Source organism: Eretmochelys imbricata, chromosome 9 (genome assembly GCF_965152235.1).
Source record: "Eretmochelys imbricata isolate rEreImb1 chromosome 9, rEreImb1.hap1, whole genome shotgun sequence".
NCBI lineage: Eukaryota > Metazoa > Chordata > Testudines > Cheloniidae > Eretmochelys > Eretmochelys imbricata.
Window position 1 is genome coordinate 87,661,337 of NC_135580.1, and position 17,516 is coordinate 87,678,852.

The following is a 17,516-nucleotide window of genomic DNA, read 5'->3' on the forward strand; positions in this document are numbered from 1 at the left end:
GAGACAGGAAGCAGGGGGGGTTGGGTAGGGTGTGGGATCCTGGGGGGGTGGTTAGGGGTCGGAGGTTCTGAGGGGGGGCAGTCAGGGGGCGGGATGTGGGAGGAGGAGGATAGGGGGCGGGGGCCAGGCTGTTTGGGGAGTCACAGCCTTCCCTACCTGGCCCTCCATACCGTTTCGCAACCCTGATGTGGCCCTTGGGCCAAAAAGTTTGCCCACCCCTGACTTAAACCTTTGGTGTCCTGTGATAACTCCCGTTAAGGTTGTTTTTTTCTTCTAATAAAACTAAATAAAGAGCACAAGTGGCTTGCTAAACACATACACAGTACTGACGTTAGCAATATTTAGTAACCAACTTCAGCTCTTTATTTAGTTGTAATGCTTGTCTTTTTGAAGAAGCCAACTTATTTGAAGGAAAAAACACCGTGAGGGTTCAGAAGCAAACACCCAAAAGTTAGCATGAAAGAGATGCCTGACGCCCAAACCCTTACCACTGAGTTCCGTGGGAGTTATCTACCCTATCAAAGGTCGCTGTGCCAAACCCAAAAATGTGATGAAGCCAAAATGAAGGGTGCAGGGTTCATATCTGTGATTTAAGTTCATCTCGCCTTTCTAAAACATTTGAGTTAAAAATGTTTAGAAAGCCAGGCAAGTAGAAGTTAATTTTGCACTTCACCAACAAGGCACTGACTCTAACTCTCAGCAACAGTAGAGGCAACACGAGAAGTCGACATCTAAATGCAGAATCCCACGAACCCTGCATGTTAAAATAAATATGCAAAAAGCATGACTGTCGGAGCTATCATTTCACCTTGCATCCATTTCCATCGCACAAGGTTGTTAGTCCCCCGTGAACTAAAACTAGACTGTCGCCCAACAATTTGGGTATGTGAGGTATGCAGGATTGGACCTTAACTGTTACCTCAACAGCCTGAATTTACTTCAGGATAATCCGCAGTGCCACATTCATTCAGTTACATTGTTTGAAAGGCAACAGCACTTCAAATAATAAAAATACCATTTACAGTTGTCTTAATTTTAAGGAGTAAGAAAAATAAATATAAAAGGGGGAAAGACTATTTATACGGGGTTTTGAAGTACCGCTTCCTATTAAAGAGCATAATATCATGCCTAAACCTCTATCTCTAACTGAAGGACTTTTATATGAACAGATTTTTAATAGCCACGAGGCACAGTCCAATCAAATGAGAATTGGAGTGGTCTTCTGTAATTTGTGTATTAGACTTGGATGAAGCACCAACTGACTGTTTAGTCAGAGAGAACTGCCAGAGGGTAATTTGATTTCATGGAAAAGAATACAAAGAACTAGAATAACCAGTGCATTTTCAAGGTGGTATTGAATCTAACAAACATGGTGCAGTATTTGCTCAGATGTATCTGAATTCCCCTGATCATGTGAGGAAAAATGAAGATCTTATTAGCTTATTAGGTCAAATTCTGCTGTGATACACCAGTGTGATTGTACAGTAACTCCATTAGCTTCAGTAGATATTTCAGATTTACACTAAGGTAACAGAGAACAGACATGGACCCTTTGTAACCATAACTGTACAGGTCTCCCCAACTAATATTTCATCTGTTTATTTTGATGTACACAAAAAAGCATCCATCAACATATGACAAATCCTCAACTGATCTAAATCAACAAACCTCTGTTGAAGTCAATGCAGCTATACTGTTTACTTCAATTGAAGATCTGGCTCCCTAGATTTTTGGTGCCTTTGACTTAAATTAAAAATACAGTCACATAAAAACCTATTATTAGCCTAAAATCAGAGAAGCTGATAGCTTGGCCTGAATTTACTGAATTATGTCTGCAAAGTCACAGATACTTTCTCACAGTAGGAGGAACTCAGATTAGCCAATGAGCAAAGGCAATGTGATTCACCCAAGGTGTCCACTCGCAAAATAAAACCAGCTTCAAGACTTTGCAGATGTTATGGTGGAGTGTCTCCTTTGTCTCACACAAACAACTATAATTATGGTGGAAATAGTTGTTTCAGCTTGAGATTTCCACAACCAGCACAGCCATGGTTTATCACAGATCATCTTTACACCAAAGTGACCTATGAGGAAGAAGCAGGGAAGTAGGTGTTTCTTTCCTGCTACCTTTAATGTGTTCTTTGCTTTTTTAATTGTCCAACATCTCTGCAATATGAGTACATTGAAGGCATATTTTATTGGGCCCTCTAAGTCTATTTTTAGGCATTATTTTCTGTTCCTACATAGTTTTGTTCAATTTCACGGTGATCCCTCACTTGAAAAGAGCAAACCAGAATGAAGGCTGAAGCCATATATAAATCCAACCCTAGCTCCTGCTGTAGAAAGCAGAAAGTCATAAAGAAAACGAAATCAGCACCTCTACAACTGGAATCTGTTTCCAGCTGTTTCACCCCCATCTATCGTCATTTGGAATGACTCAGCCTCCTGCTGCAGTAGAAATCTTGAACCCAGCAATGTCAGTCTTAATGCCAGTTATTATGCTATCTAGCAAAATGGAGTAAAAGAAGGAATCTGATCATTCAGTGAGTTCCCTAATTCTGTGATGTAGCCAGTGCAACCACCCAGGGCGAGACATATTAGTCACATTGCCCTCACTTTATTAAAACATCAATTATCAAACCAGCAACATACTTCTTGGAATGAGCTTATTCAGAACTATTGAAGCTTGAGTAACTGACCAGACTTTTCCTTCAGCCTGGTACCTCAGCAGATCTCAGACAGGCAGGTATCCCGGGATACCCATACTCTTCACCATATGTCATCCCTTCGTGCTGATTCTTACGTTAGCATCTGCAGTCTCTGAATTCACGGAGGTTTGAATTAGCATAGTGAAAAAATGAACAGCAGCAGCAGTAAGCCTCACTTCAGTCCCTGGAAAAATCATGGAGCAGGTCCTCAAAGAATCAATCCTGAAGCACTTACATGAGAGGAAAGTGATCAGGAACAGTCAGCATGGATTCACCAAGGGAAGGTCATGCCTGACTAATCTAATCACCTTCTGTGATGAGATTACTGGTTCTGTGGATGAAGGGAAAGCAGTGGATGTATTGTTTCTTGACTTTAGCAAAGCTTTTGACACGGTCTCCCACAGTATTCTTGTCAGCAAGTTAAGGAAGTATGGGCTGGATGAATGCACTATAAGGTGGGTAGAAAGTTGGCTAGATTGTCGGGCTCAACGGGTAGTGATCAATGGCTCCATGTCTAGTTGGCAGCCGGTGTCAAGTGGAGTGCCCCAGGGGTCGGTCCTGGGGCCGGTTTTGTTCAATATCTTCATAAATGATCTGGACGATGGTGTGGATTGCACTCTCAGCAAATTTGCGGATGATACTAAACTGGGAGGAGTGGTAGATATGCTGGAGGGCAGGGATAGGATACAGAGGGACCTAGACAAATTGGAGGATTGGGCCAAAAGAAATCTGATGAGGTTCAATAAGGATAAGTGCAGGGTCCTGCACTTAGGACGGAAGAACCCAATGCACAGCTACAGAGTAGGGACCGAATGGCTAGGCAGCAGTTCTGCGGAAAAGGACCTAGGGGTGACAGTGGACGAGAAGCTGGATATGAGCCAGCAGTGTGCCCTTGTTGCCAAGAAGGCCAATGGCATTTTGGGATGTATAAGTAGGGGCATAGCGAGCAGATCGAGGGACGTGATCGTCCCCCTCTATTTCACATTGGTGAGGCCTCATCTGGAGTACTGTGTCCAGTTTTGGGCCCCACACTACAAGAAGGATGTGGATAAATTGGAGAGAGTCCAGCGAAGGGCAACAAAAATGATTAGGGGTCTGGAACACATGACTTATGAGGAGAGGCTGAGGGAACTGGGATTGTTTAGTCTGCAGAAGAGAAGAATGAGGGGGGATTTGATAGCTGCTTTCAACTACCTGAGAGGTAGTTCCAGAGAGGATGGTTCTAGACTATTCTCAGTGGTGGAAGAGGACAGGACAAGGAGTAATGGTCTCAAGTTGCAGTGGGGGAGGTTTAGGTTGGATATTAGGAAAAACTTTTTCACTAGGAGGGTGGTGAAACACTGGAATGCGTTGCCTAGGGAGGTGGTGGAATCTCCTTCCTTAGAAGTTTTTAAGGTCAGGCTTGACAAAGCCCTGGCTGAGATGATTTAATTGGGGATGGGTCCTGCTTTTGAGCAGGGGGTTGGACTAGATGACCTCCTGAGGTCCCTTCCAACCCTGATATTCCCTCCCACATAGTACAGGGCAAAATCTAACCATAAACATATAGGAATTACTTAATCCACCACTGAAATATGGTATTCATAAAACAAATACAATCATTACCAGTACTTATGATTAATTAGAAACTGTATTGTGTTATGAAGAATTAACTAGCTAATACTTGGGATAGTAGATAAGGCTTATTAACATTCCTCTCTTAGTGAATAAGCATTGAAAAAGTATCCTATTCCTCTGCTCTGTAGGTTTTCCTCTTGGACTAGCAGTCAGTTAGTGTTATAACACTGACTGTCCCTTGCTAGTTTTTCACTCTGCCAAAGCTCTCTGCAACCTTGAAACAATAACATTCAAACTTGGAAAATTTTCTGGCTGATGTTGCATGAATTGTGTGTGTTTTTATTTGCATGAATGCATATGTATTATTATGTTCCTGCCTAAATGGGCTTGTGCAAGTAGTACATTTAAACTTCAGATGATGCTAAATTATAATAGAAATAAGAATTTCTTTCACATTAATACTAGAAATGATCCAACCATTTGAAAATGCGTTGCAGAAACTTTCTCAACAGCCAGACAAACATGCTTGAAGTTGTAATATAATGGCACACCAATGACATCCAAAGACCACTGGATGCCCAGATACCATGGTGATGAGCACAGTTTAAAAGTGTGTGTATAAATGGGTCCCCTAAAGTTATTTAAATAGCATATATTCCCTAATACTATTTTGAGGTTGTACCCGTCACTTGTTTCTCTTTTTTAAAAGCAGTAATTACAAGTTTTGTGGGTGTTAAATACCACACGAGTTAATCACAATGAACGTTATAATAAAAATGGATAAAGGTCAGCCACTCATCATAATGCAGAAAACATTGCCAATTCGTTTTCTTTCTTTTTTTTTTTCCTTCATCCATCATAAGAGTTCTATGGAAAATGATATTGGGAGGAGAAAAAAGCCACTTAATCAAATCTAGCCTTCTTTTTGCAGGTGCGGTTAGAGTGGCCAACAGACCTCGCAGTCAACCCTATAGACAACTCATTGTATGTACTGGACAATAACATTGTGCTACAGATTTCTGAGACTAAGCGTGTGCGAATTATTGCGGGTCGCCCTATTCACTGCCAGGTACCAGGCATGGATCATTTCTTGGTCAGCAAGGTGGCAACCCATTCAACCCTGGAATCAGCTCGAGCAATCAGCGTATCTCACAGTGGGACACTGTACATTGCTGAGACAGATGAAAGAAAGATAAACCGCATACAGCAGGTTACAACCAATGGTGAGATCTCCATAATTGCTGGAGCCCCGACAGATTGTGACTGCAAGATTGACCCAAATTGTGACTGTTTCTCAGGTGAGCAGAGGCTAATCATTTCCCTTCCCTGTTTTGTTAAGAGCCCATAGTCTTGGTTTGGGTTACAGTATCTGCAAGAAAAAAAAACTATAAAATGGTTCTTTTTCCTTGAGAAGCTGAAAAATTCTGTAACAATTTGGCAAATCTTTTTGAATTCATTTAATTAAACAGAAAAGAAATGTGTATCTTTCCACAGTAGGCACTGAAGGAGCGTCCGGGTGGGCTTCGTCTACCCTATTTTGAAGCAGATCATTACGCACAAATCTAAATTGTCTCTGAGCCTACGTCAGTTTTGCCTACCCATTTTCAGATATCACCATCCTCCGTCAGAGCTTGGAATTTACCTTTCAGTGCCAATTGCTTGGATTCCACAAAGCCCTTTTTATCGAGTGTCCCAGAGTGCTTCACATAGAATGTAAAACCCTATTTTGTGCCTCCTCTAAACCTGAACCACAGAGGATGTTCAAAAGTTGCCTCTTGCTGCACATTTTAAGTGGTGTAGCCAGCACCCCTCTGGCACAGCACACAACACTTCTGGCAACACAAGCTGCTCCCTCCTTCACACACCAGAATACTGGGAGCCAAATTATGACTACCTCCTTCATAAATGCTCTGGGAGAGGAGAATGCAATAATTTTATTTCACAGTCTTCGTCCACCACTCCAGTGCAGTCATCTCTGGCAGGAAACGTGGTAGCAGTTTAACAGGAACAGCAACACAGCACAACATCTTAGATAAGAAAGCGGAGTTACCATATCTAATTACAATACTACAGGGGGGAATTGTCGATAGGCTGGCTGTAATTACACAGATGGGAATTTGGCCAGGACACTGGAATTAACACCCCTCCTTGGTGCCAGAGGATCATTAATGACCAAAAAGCGTTGTTTGCATCTGATATGAAGAGAGGAAAAAATCAAACTGTGGTCCGAAGGGTTTGGTTCACTGACATGTCACACTGCAGTAGTAATGAAAGCACCAAGTACACCTCTAAGTGACATCAGGTTCAAACATAGGTGAGATTGACCTCTAAAGTTTCCACTCAATGTAACGAAAGCTCATGCTCAAATAAATTGGTTAGTCTCTAAGGTGCCACAAGTACTCCTTTTCTTTTTGCGAATACAGACTAACACGGCTGTTACTCTGAAACCTTATTCAACTAGTAAAGGACAACAATGGAGATTCTGCCAGCACTCCTTAGGGTGCAGTGACCCCCAGGCTGAAAAGTCTGGAGGAAGAGATGTGCAGTAGAGTCCGTCCAGTCCTGATAGTTGCCAGTGCTGGCTGGGAAGGGAACATGGCCAAAAGATGTGCCAGTTCAATGATTTCCAGGACAGTGAGGTTTTTGTGAAGCAACAAGTGCAACTTAAAACTCTCCTCCCCACGGGCAACCTCAAGAGAGCGCCATACTGCAAACAGTGTCTCCCCTTCCCTGGTAGGTGAAGCTCCTGCTCATGCAAGGAGGTCTGATTGCACTAGTGGAGGTAAATGGAGCCAAGGATCACCCAGAACCCCCCTTTGATCATTTCAATTTATCAGGGCCACATAAATTATCATGAGTTTTTTGTTGATATTTCTCGTTTGTTCTGTACTACAGTTTATTACATGCTGGTTGGTGGGTCGGGTTTTTTTGTTTTAATATAAACTAATCTCCAATTGTAATTGTATCCAAATTACTGCTATTTATTTTATGAGTGGATAATTTATTTATGGAATTATTGTACTTTGACTATATGACAGTGGGAAAGAAGTGAGGAGAGAATCTTCAGTTGTCATTATTTTGTGCTTTCGCATCTTAACAATGCAATAGTTTTCCCAGCAACAGGCTTTTGGATTTAGTAAAATTGGTGTAACTGAGATAATTGCATTTTATTGTTAATCTTCAGTGATGCTGATTCAGAATTACACCATTTTAGATAATGGGTTTTAAAAAAAAAAATTGAAAAAAAATTGGTTCACTAACTCTTATCAAAGATTCTAGAGGCAGAGTGTGGTGCCTCACACTGTGACAGGGTAAACACAGAGATTACGGATTACTACAGTAATTATATTTCTTTTCCAGGTGATGGTGGATATGCCAAAGATGCAAAGCTGAAAGCACCTTCTTCTCTAGCAGTCTCTCCTGATGATACACTGTACATAGCAGATCTTGGCAATATTCGCATCCGTGCAGTCAGTCGAAACAAGGCTCATCTCAGTGACATGAATATTTATGAGATTGCATCCCCAGCAGACCAGGAACTGTATCAGTTTACCACCAATGGGACCCATCTTCACACACTTAATCTGATAACAAGGGACTATATTTACAATTTCACATACAATGGAGAAGGAGACATTGCCACAATCACTAACAGCAATGGGAATTCAGTTCATATTCGCAGGGATGCTAGTGGGTTGCCTCTGTGGCTAGTGGTGCCTGGAGGCCAGGTGTATTGGCTAACAATAAGCAGCAATGGTGTTCTGAAAAGAGTATATGCTCAAGGCTACAACTTAGCCCTGATGACATATCCTGGCAACACAGGTCTTCTAGCAACCAAAAGCAATGAGAATGGATGGACAACAGTTTATGAGTAAGTTCCTAACTTAAAACATCTTTTTCTTTACTCTGAAGTCTCATAAAGCATGCTATTTGGAATGAAAATTGTATTTTTTCAAGCCAGTTCTATTAATAACAGTTCTAATAACTGGACACAATACAAGAAAGTAGATCTGTTGCATAAGCTTATGCAATACACAGCAGTATTAATTCTTAAGTGTCAAAGCCTGCTGTATGTGAAAGCACTTTACTTAGTACGTATTAAGTGTTACAAAAAGTACTTGAAATTATACTTCATTTGACCTTTGTTACTTAAAACCCCTGCTATCTGTAAGGTATGTTTGTGACTTTGGTTAGACAGCAGCTGCAGGAGCAGAGAGAGAGAGCTCAAGTCTAGAAACAACTGAGGGAATGAGGAGGGTCCATAAAAAACTTTGTTTGGAGGGGGACCTTTTTGCATCTTGGATTGCATTTAACTTAGTTGATTAGTGTGGTTGAGACTACAAATGAGAATAGAGGCTGTGGCAGTATCTTTGTTACTCAAGAAGTTAGCAGAAGGTGGTTGAGCAGGTGAAGATGCAAGTGAGGAAATGGAGCAGGGAATTTACCTTGGGGAGGAAGGTAAGAAGGGAGAAATAGTATTAGCAGAACACTTGACTTAAACTTGGGGAGAGTGCTGCAAGAGGAAATTAAGTTGGGGATCTTAATGAATGAAAGTACAGAGATAGAGAAAAATGGAAAAGTTTCCAACAGTAAAAAAAGAGGATATATAATAACTAGCAAGCGAGTCCAGGAGAAAGGCCGGAGGAGTGATGGACACTAAATATAAACTTGAAAGGACTTCCAAAGAGCAAGAAAGGATGGTTAAAGGTGTCAGTCAAGCAGTGGGGATACAGGAGCTATGGAACATTCAGACTAACTGGATGACATCCCAGAGGGAGGTTGCACCTAAGAAAAGGTTCATGTTTGCTTCAAGAGATGTGTGACACTTCAGGATTCCTTATTTTTACCAATTTATTTTAGCGTTGCTGGTTAAGGATACGAAGAGTGATTGATTAACTTATGCAAGTTAACACTAATATTTCAGAGGTGCTAATAGGAAGGAAGGTTAAGGAATGTTTTCTTTATTGGACAGTGTGAAAAGAATGAATTATGGTCCAAGACTAAAAATGGAAATAATCAGGTTAGATATGAGCAGAAAATACAGTGAGAATTAGGTAATAACCAAAACTGCCTAGCAAGATAGTTGAGTCACGATCATTAGAGGGCTCCAGAAATATGTTATATAAAGGGATTGATGTAGAGAAAAACTGCTGCTCATTGCATAGGCTAGGATTGGATATCTAAGATCTTTTCTCATCCTGACCTCTATAATTCTGTCATAGACAGATTAAAAGGGTTGGCATAAGACCACTAAAATGGAGACGTGTACATTTTTGATGATGTGCTGGAAAAAAAATACCATATATGTTCTTCCTAATTCAACTTTTGATCTCAGGAATTTTACTGATAGAAATTTCAACTATAATGGACCAAAATAATGCTCTCCAAATTAATCCAGAGTACTCACTGTGTCCCTGCTGCTGTTGTGACAGTGACGTGACAATGTTTTCCCCTGTTCTAAGAGCTTTAGATGTAGATTTAGCATATATATATTTCCATGAATAAGTGAATTCAGTGTTCTACAACAATGTGTATTATATTTCATTTTTAACTTCTTTGTCACAACTCCGACAGTATGGACATGTCCCATTTCAATACATTTAGGTCTATGAGATCAGTATCTAAGCCACTGGTCAATCACTTTTTCAAAAAGATTTCATAATAGATCCAGGTCATGTCTATTACTTCTTAAAATAATTAGCAGCACTTTGTCTTTCATTTGAGTAGTGGATAACCTTTCAAGAGCAGATTATTTTTAAGTATGTCTCTCTTGGCAGGTTTCATTGGCTATTTTTACCCCATCCCACTGAAATGTATACAGGACATTCAGTTCAAAATACTTTAATGGAATTATTGCTTGAGTCTGTTGCTCTCTGGCAAGTCATTTGCTCAAGCATAACTCAAGCTTTATGGTAACATTATTTTTGAAGAGCTCAGTCTTCTGATAAGTGCTCCCTGTTGAATGTAAGACAGACTTCGTCACTTGGAGACACCTGTGTCTTGAATGGATATAACATTGTCTGACAACAAGAAATTCAAAAAAGCACATTCTAAATGAATACGACATGTATGACTAGCATTAGGAAGTTTTGCTAAACTTAACATTTCTTCAGACTTTCATTGTTTCAACTCCAGGTGATGTAATTTGTTGTCATCACTCATGCTAGAATGTGATTTCACTGTGGTGGAAAGGGAAAGAATGGAGAGGCTATCTGTTTGTTATTCTCTAACTCTATTTTTTTTTTCTGTACAATCATTCAGTAGAATTTACTTATTCCCATTACAAAATAATAAGAAGAAGATAAAAAATTAAAAATGCAATACTGCCATAAATATTTTTGTGAAATATTTTAAGTTATCCTTCTAAGTATGATGAATGTTTCTATCCATAATTCACCTGTAATAATTATATATGTTCCAGGTGAAGCATTAGATTACTTATAATTTGTTTCCAATGGGGTACAGTATTAGGGTCCTACCCTGAAAATTCTTATGGCCAGGAGTAAAAGTAAAAATACCAGACAGGCCCATTGATTTTTTGGTGACTACTTGTAACTTCCAGTGGTGTTTACATTAGGGCCCAAATGCTTTTCTTCCAAGCATAATTACTACTGCTGTGAATAATCCCATGACAGATGAAATATAACACACACATTTACAGTCAGTGGGACAACGCACAGTAATTAGCACTATGGTTGATAGCACAGGTTTTCAGGATGGAATCGAGCCCTCCTTCTCTGAGGGGTTTACAAGATAAGATAGTCCCTGTTTATTGTTTACGCAGGCAGTATTTTACAGATAGGTCAGGATACTTTCCACATTCCAAGCACCTTGATTTTCACTTTGAAAATGAGATGTTTTGAAAGGGTTAGATGCATCTGAATTGCTGCTGGATCCTGCATAAAGATAGGGTTGGAGCCAGGAGAATTAATATATGAACAACTTTCAAATGAAATTGCTTGGAATCGTGTTTCCTCTTTAAACCAGATTTGCATTCAAATCTAAAAGTTCAAACCACGACACTGTCAAGCTGAAATAGGGATGAGTTTGTTTAACAACATGTATCATACATACATTGGAATACGAGCAAAGATAATGAATAGTTCAGAACATCTACCTGTATGTCAATTTCCCTCTCTGAGAGAAATTATGAAGAGGGAGGAAAACCACCTACAAAAGCACTTGTCACCCATCTACTATTATCAGATTAAATGGAAGTGCTGAAAGAATGCTTGCATAAAATTGCAGCTAATGTACAATTTTCAGTCATCTTTTTTTTAATATTGTATCATTAAAGCCATGAAAGGGGATATATTTTTGTTAGGGGCCTCAGTTAAAAACTAGGACAAAAAAAACACATATCAGAAAAGGTTCCCTTTAAATCATTTTATTTTTTTATGTTTTTCATTCTTATCCTTAACTATATACAGTATATAGAAATGAAAATAAGCTTTGAATGTACATGCTCCATTGTGCATCTAATTAATTGATGAGCACTTCCTCATGTGAGTAGTTCCACTGAAATCAGTGAGATTACTTTCAGGATTAAATGGTCAGTGACTTGAGTGAGGGTTGTGTAACTGAGCCCTAAATTAACGTTAATAGGTCCTGATTCTAACACTCTTACCGTGTGGTGAATAGTACCTTGCTCTGCAATGATTCCCATTGATCCCAAGTATGGTACTCATGGTACCATACTACTACTCATCATGAATAATGGTGGCAGAATCTGGTTGTGACAGGTTGGATCACCGAAACTCCCTTGGGGCTGCCACTTGATGTGCCAAGACTACTTCTTCCCCTGCTTTCCCTGCCAACTTGGGACTCCAGCACCCTGTCTTGCTGAGCCAAACACACCAGTCTGCTCCAACACAGACCCAGGGTCTGAACCACGTGCCCCAAAGCTGCAGACTTAATTGAAAGCAGTTTAAGAAGTGTTCCTGTCTTTAACACTCAGATGCTCAATTCCCAATGGGGTCCAAACCCCAAATAAATCCGTTTTACCCTGAATAAAGCTTATACAGGGTAAACTCATAAATTGTTCGCCCTCTATAACACTGATAGAGAGATATGCACAGCTGTTTGCCCTCCCCCCCAGTATTAATAAATACTCTGGGTTAATTAATAAGTAAAAAGTGATTTTTTTAAATACAGAAAGTAGGATTTAAGTGGTTCCAAGTAGTAACAGACAGAACAAAGTGAATTACCAAGCAAAATAAAATAAAACATGCAAGTCTAAGTCTAGTACAGTAATAAAACTGAATACAGATAAAATCTCACCCTCAGAGATGTTTCAATAAGCTTCTTTCACAGACTTGATGCCTTCCTAGTCTGGGCACAGTCCTTTCCCCTGATACAGCCCTTGTTCCAGTTCAGGTGGTAGCTAGGGGAATTCTCATGATGGCCTGTCATAAATATAAAGGGAAGGGTAAACCCCTTTGAAATCCCTCCTGGCCAGGGGAAAGCTCCTCTCACCTGTAAAGGGTTAAGAAGCTAAAGATAACCTCGCTGGCACCTGACCAAAATGACCAATGAGGAGACAAGATACTTTCAAAAGCTGGGAGGAGGGAGAGAAACAAAGGGTCTGTGTCTGTCTATATGCTGGTCTTGGCCGGGGATAGACCAGGAATGGAGTCTTAGAATTTTTAGTGAGTAATCTAGCCAGGTACGTGTTAGATTATGATTTCTTTAAATGGCTGAGAAAAGAACTGTGCTGAATAGAATAACTATTTCTGTCTGTGTATCTTTTTTGTAACTTAAGGTTTTGCCTAGAGGGGTTCTCTATGTTTTGAATCTAATTACCCTGTAAGGTATCTACCATCCTGATTTTACAGGGGGGATTTCTTTATTTCTATTTACTTCTATTTTTATTTAAAGTCTTCTTGTAAGAAAACTGAATGCTTTTTCATTGTTCTCAGATCCAAGGGTTTGGGTCTGTGGTCACCTATGCAAATTGGTGAGGCTTTTTATCCAACATTTCCCAGGAAAGGGGGGGTGCAAGTGTTGGGAGGATTGTTCATTGTTCTTAAGATCCAAGGGTCTGGGTCTGTAGTCACCTAGGCAAATTGATGAGGCTTTTTACCAAACCTAGTCCAGGAAGTGGGGTGCAAGGTTTTGGGAAGTATTTTGGGGGGAAAGACGTGTCCAAACAGCTCTTCCCCAGTAACCAGTATTAGTTTGGTGGTGGTAGCGGCCAATCCAAGGACAAAGGGTGGAATATTTTGTACCTTGGGGAAGTTTTGACCTAAGCTGGTAAAGATACGCTTAGGAGGTTTTTCATGCAGGTCCCCACATCTGTACCCTAGAGTTCAGAGTGGGGGAGGAACCTTGTCATGGCCGTCCCCCTTTGTTGTGTTCCACCCCCTTATATGGCTTTGGCACAAGGCGGGAATCTTTTGTCTCTCTGGGTCTAAATGAAAAAGCGCCAGGTTTAAGATGGATTTCAGTACCAGGTGACATGGTCACATTTCCTGTGAGACTCCAAGCCTTCATTCCTCCCAGCCTCCTTCATTCCTCCCAACCAGGAAGGCCTGCCTGCAAACAGAGCCATCCACAGTCAATTGTCCTGGCTGATGGGAGCCATCAAGATTCCAAACACCCTTAATGGCCCCAGGGCATATTGTAATTATGCAGAGTTATATTTCATATTTCTAGTTTCAGATACAAGAGTGATACATTTATACAAATAGGATGACCATACTAGTAGATTATAAGCTTTGTAATGATACCTTACAAGAGACCTTTTGCATGAAGCATATTCCAGTTACATTATATTTATACTCATTAGCATATTTTCATAAAATCATATAGAGTGCAACGTCACACTGGTCTTCAGGAGGTTTTTTTGGAGGGGACTGAAAAAGATCTTATGGCCAGATTGTGGAATCTATACTCAGGTTGGTGAACTCTCACTTATGTGAGTAGTTCCATTAACTTCAGTGAGATTACTCATTTGGATACATGTTCATCAGTGCAAGGGTTCTGCAATCTGGCCCTTATTGTTAAATGTATAATCATTCATATCTACATCTACAGTGACCCTGAGTAGCATATTTTCCTGTAGTCCCATTTTCATCAGCACAACTGCGTAGGGAGTTATGTATACCATCATATGCCATCATTAGGGTGGCAGAATCAGACCCTACATTTTATTCTCAAATGAGTTCCAGTAAAGGGGCAATAAAAAATAGGCAATCTGAATGTTCCAGCTAGCCTCTTACATCGGTTCAATCAGGCAGGAAATGAAATATGATTGACCAACTTTCATGGAGAGTTTTCTAATGATGAACAATAGTGATTTGAATTAGTCAGGTTAACCAGCAGCTGTGTAGTTGGTCGATTTCCGTACAACCAATATGGGGGATGGAATATATACAAGTGTTCATAATATATATGAGTGTAGTAGAAAAAGAGAGAGAGAGAAAACTATAATATTTCTAGCATTTGATTAATTAATTTGGCAAAAAAGCAAACTGTTCAGCAGTTATGTCTGAAACATGTTTTCATCTGAAAAGAACATCTGCTGTATTTTTCTCTTCTTTCTTTTTATGGGGAATCCAAACTTCTTCCCTCATTTTATGCACAAATACTTTTCAGGCCACATGGACATTGTTTGGCTAATTTCGTCTTTTGTACTACAGTAATGCTGCCAGTACATTAAGCAAAGAGCATGGTCAGATCGCATCTGTAAAATGGAATGGTTCCATTGAAGTCAATGGAACTACACCACTTTATGCACTATCAGAGATCTGGCGTCATAGTGTCTTGTAGATATGGGGAGAAAGACTTTAAAATATTATAATCTAACTATTCAGAAATATGCCCTTACTCACATGACTAGTCCTAACTCAAGTAAGTAGACCTGTAATTTCAATGTGTCCACTTGGATGGGTCAGAAGTATTCACATCAGTGGGAGCCATAGGACTGGGGCCTTATTATGTAGCAATGCCAGGCACAGAGTGGTGTTCTGCATAATTTTTTTCAGAGAGAGGTTAGTCAATCACCTTCATCAAGCAGCTGGCTATAAGTCAAAAGTATATTATTGTATATCATTGAAATTCCAAATAGTACTGCTTAAATATTTGTTAACAACTTGCAGTGATGAGATATGAAATGTGATTTTTTTTCAGAATTAAAACAATTATCTTAAGTATTAACAATATTAATAAAACCACAAAATCAAATGAGAGCCTTGAAAGAGACCAGTTTGACTGAGATTTTGGGTCAGTCTATGACCAGGCTTTCATTCTACTTTACTACTGTTCAGAAGGTCACCTCAGTTAAAAGAGTACAAACATATTTGTAGAAGTGAAAATGCATTTGAGATGCTGTTCCAGGTCTGTGTATTATTCACTTTTTCATAATGTGGGCTGATACATAATGTTCCCTGAAATAAAATAATTCACTCAACACTGATGAAATATGGGTTATCTAAAATGTTTAGGTCCAGTTACTGCTGCCCTGTGTCATGCTGAGCAGTTCTTACTCAAGTAATTCCATGGGAAATACTCATATAAGTAAGTACCAAGCAGGCAATATAACCATTACAAATTGGATTTTTCATCATACATTTTAAATATTTAAACTTCAGCAACAAAATATTATGTTTCTATTTGGCAGTATCTAAGAACTAGGATTTAGTTTGATTCAAATATTAGAAAATGTCATTGTTAGTTATCTGAATGCAGAGTGACCTCTAGTGGCAGCTTTCCTATATCACATCAAAGTACGTTTAAATCACCACGGATTGTACATATTGCAACTTAACACGATAGAGGTGATTCAGACAGTGGTTTTACACTACACTGACCTATTACCTATTTTATCCAGCAGTACTAAAAAATATACCTCAAATCAGAGGTAAAGAATTCAAAAGTAGAAGAATTAACACAACATTTAACGTTAATTAAAGTCAACAATTTACCTTTTTATTTATTGTGCAGTGTTGGCATTATTTAAACTTGTACCATATTTGCTCGTAGGAGCACATACAAATGTATATTGACCCTCTACAAAGTTCTGTAACATTTGAATCTTCTGTTTTCTGAGGTATGACCTTGAAGGCCACCTGACTAATGCAACGTTTCCAACGGGTGAGGTCAGCAGTTTCCACAGTGATGTTGAAAAACTAACAAGAGTAGAACTTGAATCGTCAAACAGAGAAAATGTTATCACAGCTACAAACTTCTCAGCTACCTCTACTATATACACTTTAAAACAAGGTAATTAAAGCACCTCTGTTTCTTTCGCCATAATTATTAAATTTGAAACTATAGCTGTTTGCATTTTTATCAGTTTGCCAAAAAAATCACCTTACTTTATCTGATTGTTTCCTCCCAACTTCAGCACAAATTTCTAGTTCCTGTTTTATTATACTACCAAAGTAACTACTAGAAATGGACTATTGGTGGGTGTACTTCCAACTATGAGTGTATTCAGAGGTCAGTGGGAACACTGTTCTTTTAAACCTCTGCTACCTCTAGACTTTATGAGTAACACCGTTTAATATCTCAATATCAAAGTGGTAAGAATTGTCTTTAATGCAGTTAGTTTTGTCATTCTAAGGAATACCACGCAAAAGATTGACTTGCCATATTGACACTGTGATATGGAAATGCCATCAGTGGCTGATATGGGGAATTCATCCCTGGCAATGCCACCTTCTAGCAGTAGTTCTTATAGGAATAACAACAAAACATGACCCATATCAGCTGCTGAGTGCATGAAGGTCAGTCATGAATACCAAGATTCTGAGTAGAAACCTGTAGTTACCATGGGAATTCCCTGGGAGCGCTAATCTAGTGAGATATCATCCCTTCTGATAGGGGTCACTCTCTTGCTGAATGACAGGTTTCAGAGTAACAGCCGTGTTAGTCTGTATTCGCAAAAAGAAAAGGAGTACTTGTGGCACCTTAGAGACTAACCAATTTATTTGAGCATGAGCTTTCGTGAGCTACAGCTCACTTCATCGGATGCATACCGTGGAAACTGCAGAAGACATTATATACACACACAGAGACCATGAAACAATACCTCCTCCCGCCCCACTGTCCTGCTGGTAATAGCTTATCTAAAGTGATCATCAAGTTGGGCCATTTCCAGCACAAATCCAGGTTTTCTCACCTTCCCCCCCCACCCCCCCCCCCAAACTCACTCTCCTGCTGTTAATAGCCCATCCAAAGTGACCACTCTCTTCACAATGTGTATGATAATCAAGGTGGGCCATTTCCTGCACAAATCCAGGTTCTCTC

General features: G+C 39.7%; 1 protein-coding gene across 1 annotated transcript in view; it reads left to right on the forward strand.

Annotated features, from left to right (window-relative positions):
• The window catches only part of TENM1 (teneurin transmembrane protein 1), a 388,806-nt gene that overhangs the window by 342,324 nt on the left and 28,966 nt on the right, over positions 1-17,516 (forward strand). Inside the window, exons 23-25 of the mRNA XM_077825959.1 lie at positions 5,197-5,563; positions 7,626-8,136; positions 16,315-16,487. Of these exons, the coding sequence (XP_077682085.1) occupies positions 5,197-5,563; positions 7,626-8,136; positions 16,315-16,487 (1,051 nt within the window). The remainder of the gene's footprint in view (positions 1-5,196; positions 5,564-7,625; positions 8,137-16,314; positions 16,488-17,516) is intronic.